Source organism: Anolis carolinensis, unplaced genomic scaffold (genome assembly GCF_035594765.1).
Source record: "Anolis carolinensis isolate JA03-04 unplaced genomic scaffold, rAnoCar3.1.pri scaffold_7, whole genome shotgun sequence".
Classification (NCBI taxonomy): domain Eukaryota; kingdom Metazoa; phylum Chordata; class Lepidosauria; order Squamata; family Dactyloidae; genus Anolis; species Anolis carolinensis.
This window is the reverse complement of record NW_026943818.1, coordinates 40,835,567-40,836,713: the sequence shown is the minus strand read 5'-3', so window position 1 is coordinate 40,836,713 and position 1,147 is coordinate 40,835,567. Positions and strand designations below refer to the sequence as shown.

At 45.6% G+C, this 1,147-nt stretch overlaps 1 protein-coding gene across 1 annotated transcript in view; it reads left to right on the top strand.

The window, feature by feature from the left end:
- The window catches only part of fam32a (family with sequence similarity 32 member A), a 7,253-nt gene extending 6,640 nt beyond the window's left edge, over positions 1–613 (top strand). The window contains exon 4 of the mRNA XM_062960029.1: positions 351–613. Within this exon, the coding sequence (XP_062816099.1) occupies positions 351–419 (69 nt within the window). The 3' untranslated portion in view covers positions 420–613. The remainder of the gene's footprint in view (positions 1–350) is intronic.
- Positions 614–1,147: the final 534 nt, after the last annotated feature.

The following is a 1,147-nucleotide window of genomic DNA, read 5'->3' as shown; positions in this document are numbered from 1 at the left end:
TTGTACTGATTCTGCTCTAGTTTGTAGTGCGGTTTTCTTGTACTGACTCTGCTCTAGTTTGTAGTGTGGTTTTCTTGTACTGATTCTGCTCTAGTTTGTAGTGCGGCTTTCTTGTACTGATTCTGCTCTAGTTTGTAGTGTGGTTTTCTTGTACTGATTCTGCTCTAGTTTGTAGTGCGGTTTTCTTGTACTGATTCTGCTCTAGTTTGTAGTGCACTTTTCTTGTACCGATTCTGCTCTAGTTTGTAGTGCGCTTTTCTTGTACTGGTTTTTTGTCTGCTGTGCTTTGAGGAGTTTTGACTTTATTATTATTATTATTAATTTGTTTCCGGTGGTGTTTCTCTCCCCAGGATTTCAACCGGCACCTGGACACGCTGACCGAGCATTACGACATCCCCAAAGTCAGCTGGACCAAGTGAGCCCGGCCCGTCCGCTCTCTTCTCCTGCACTACGTTTCCCAGGCGAGTGCGACGTTTATATCTCGCAAGGACTGAACGGGTGTCTTGATTTCCCCGCCGGAATCTTTTATGGTCTGTTTCCATTGTGCCGTTCTTAATAACGGGTGCATCAGACGATCGTAGATAAATTAAAACTAACGAATACACACACAAAACCTGTCTGGGGTTGTGCGCTGCCCGCAAATTGCTCTCTCTCAGAACCCAATTATTGTGTTACTATCTCAGCTCCCTGTCCTTGCCTGGGTTATTTTTTACTTATACCAAATGCGTAAGATTTTGGGTGAACTACAACTCCCATCATGCCAAGTAAAACCCCAGAAACACTGGGATGTCTATGGTGGAGGAAATATATGAAATCTAGGATGTCTGTGGAGGACACGGGCAGGGCTCTTGGACACGTTTACGTCGCTTGCTATGACCTGCAACATCACTGGAGGGAGGGCCAATAGTGTCTCCTGCATAGTGGGAGCAATTGCAAGAAGCACTGGGATGTCTGTGGTGGAGGAAACACAAAAAACCTAGGAAGAAATTGTCCTGTCGCTCGTGATCATCTGCATGTCAGTGGAGGGAAGACCATTGGTTTCTCCTGCGTAATGGAAGCTATAGTAAGAAACACTGGGGTGTCTGTGGTGGAGAAAAAACAGAAAAACTAGGGTGAAATTGTCCCCGATTGAAAGCCTTCTCGTGGG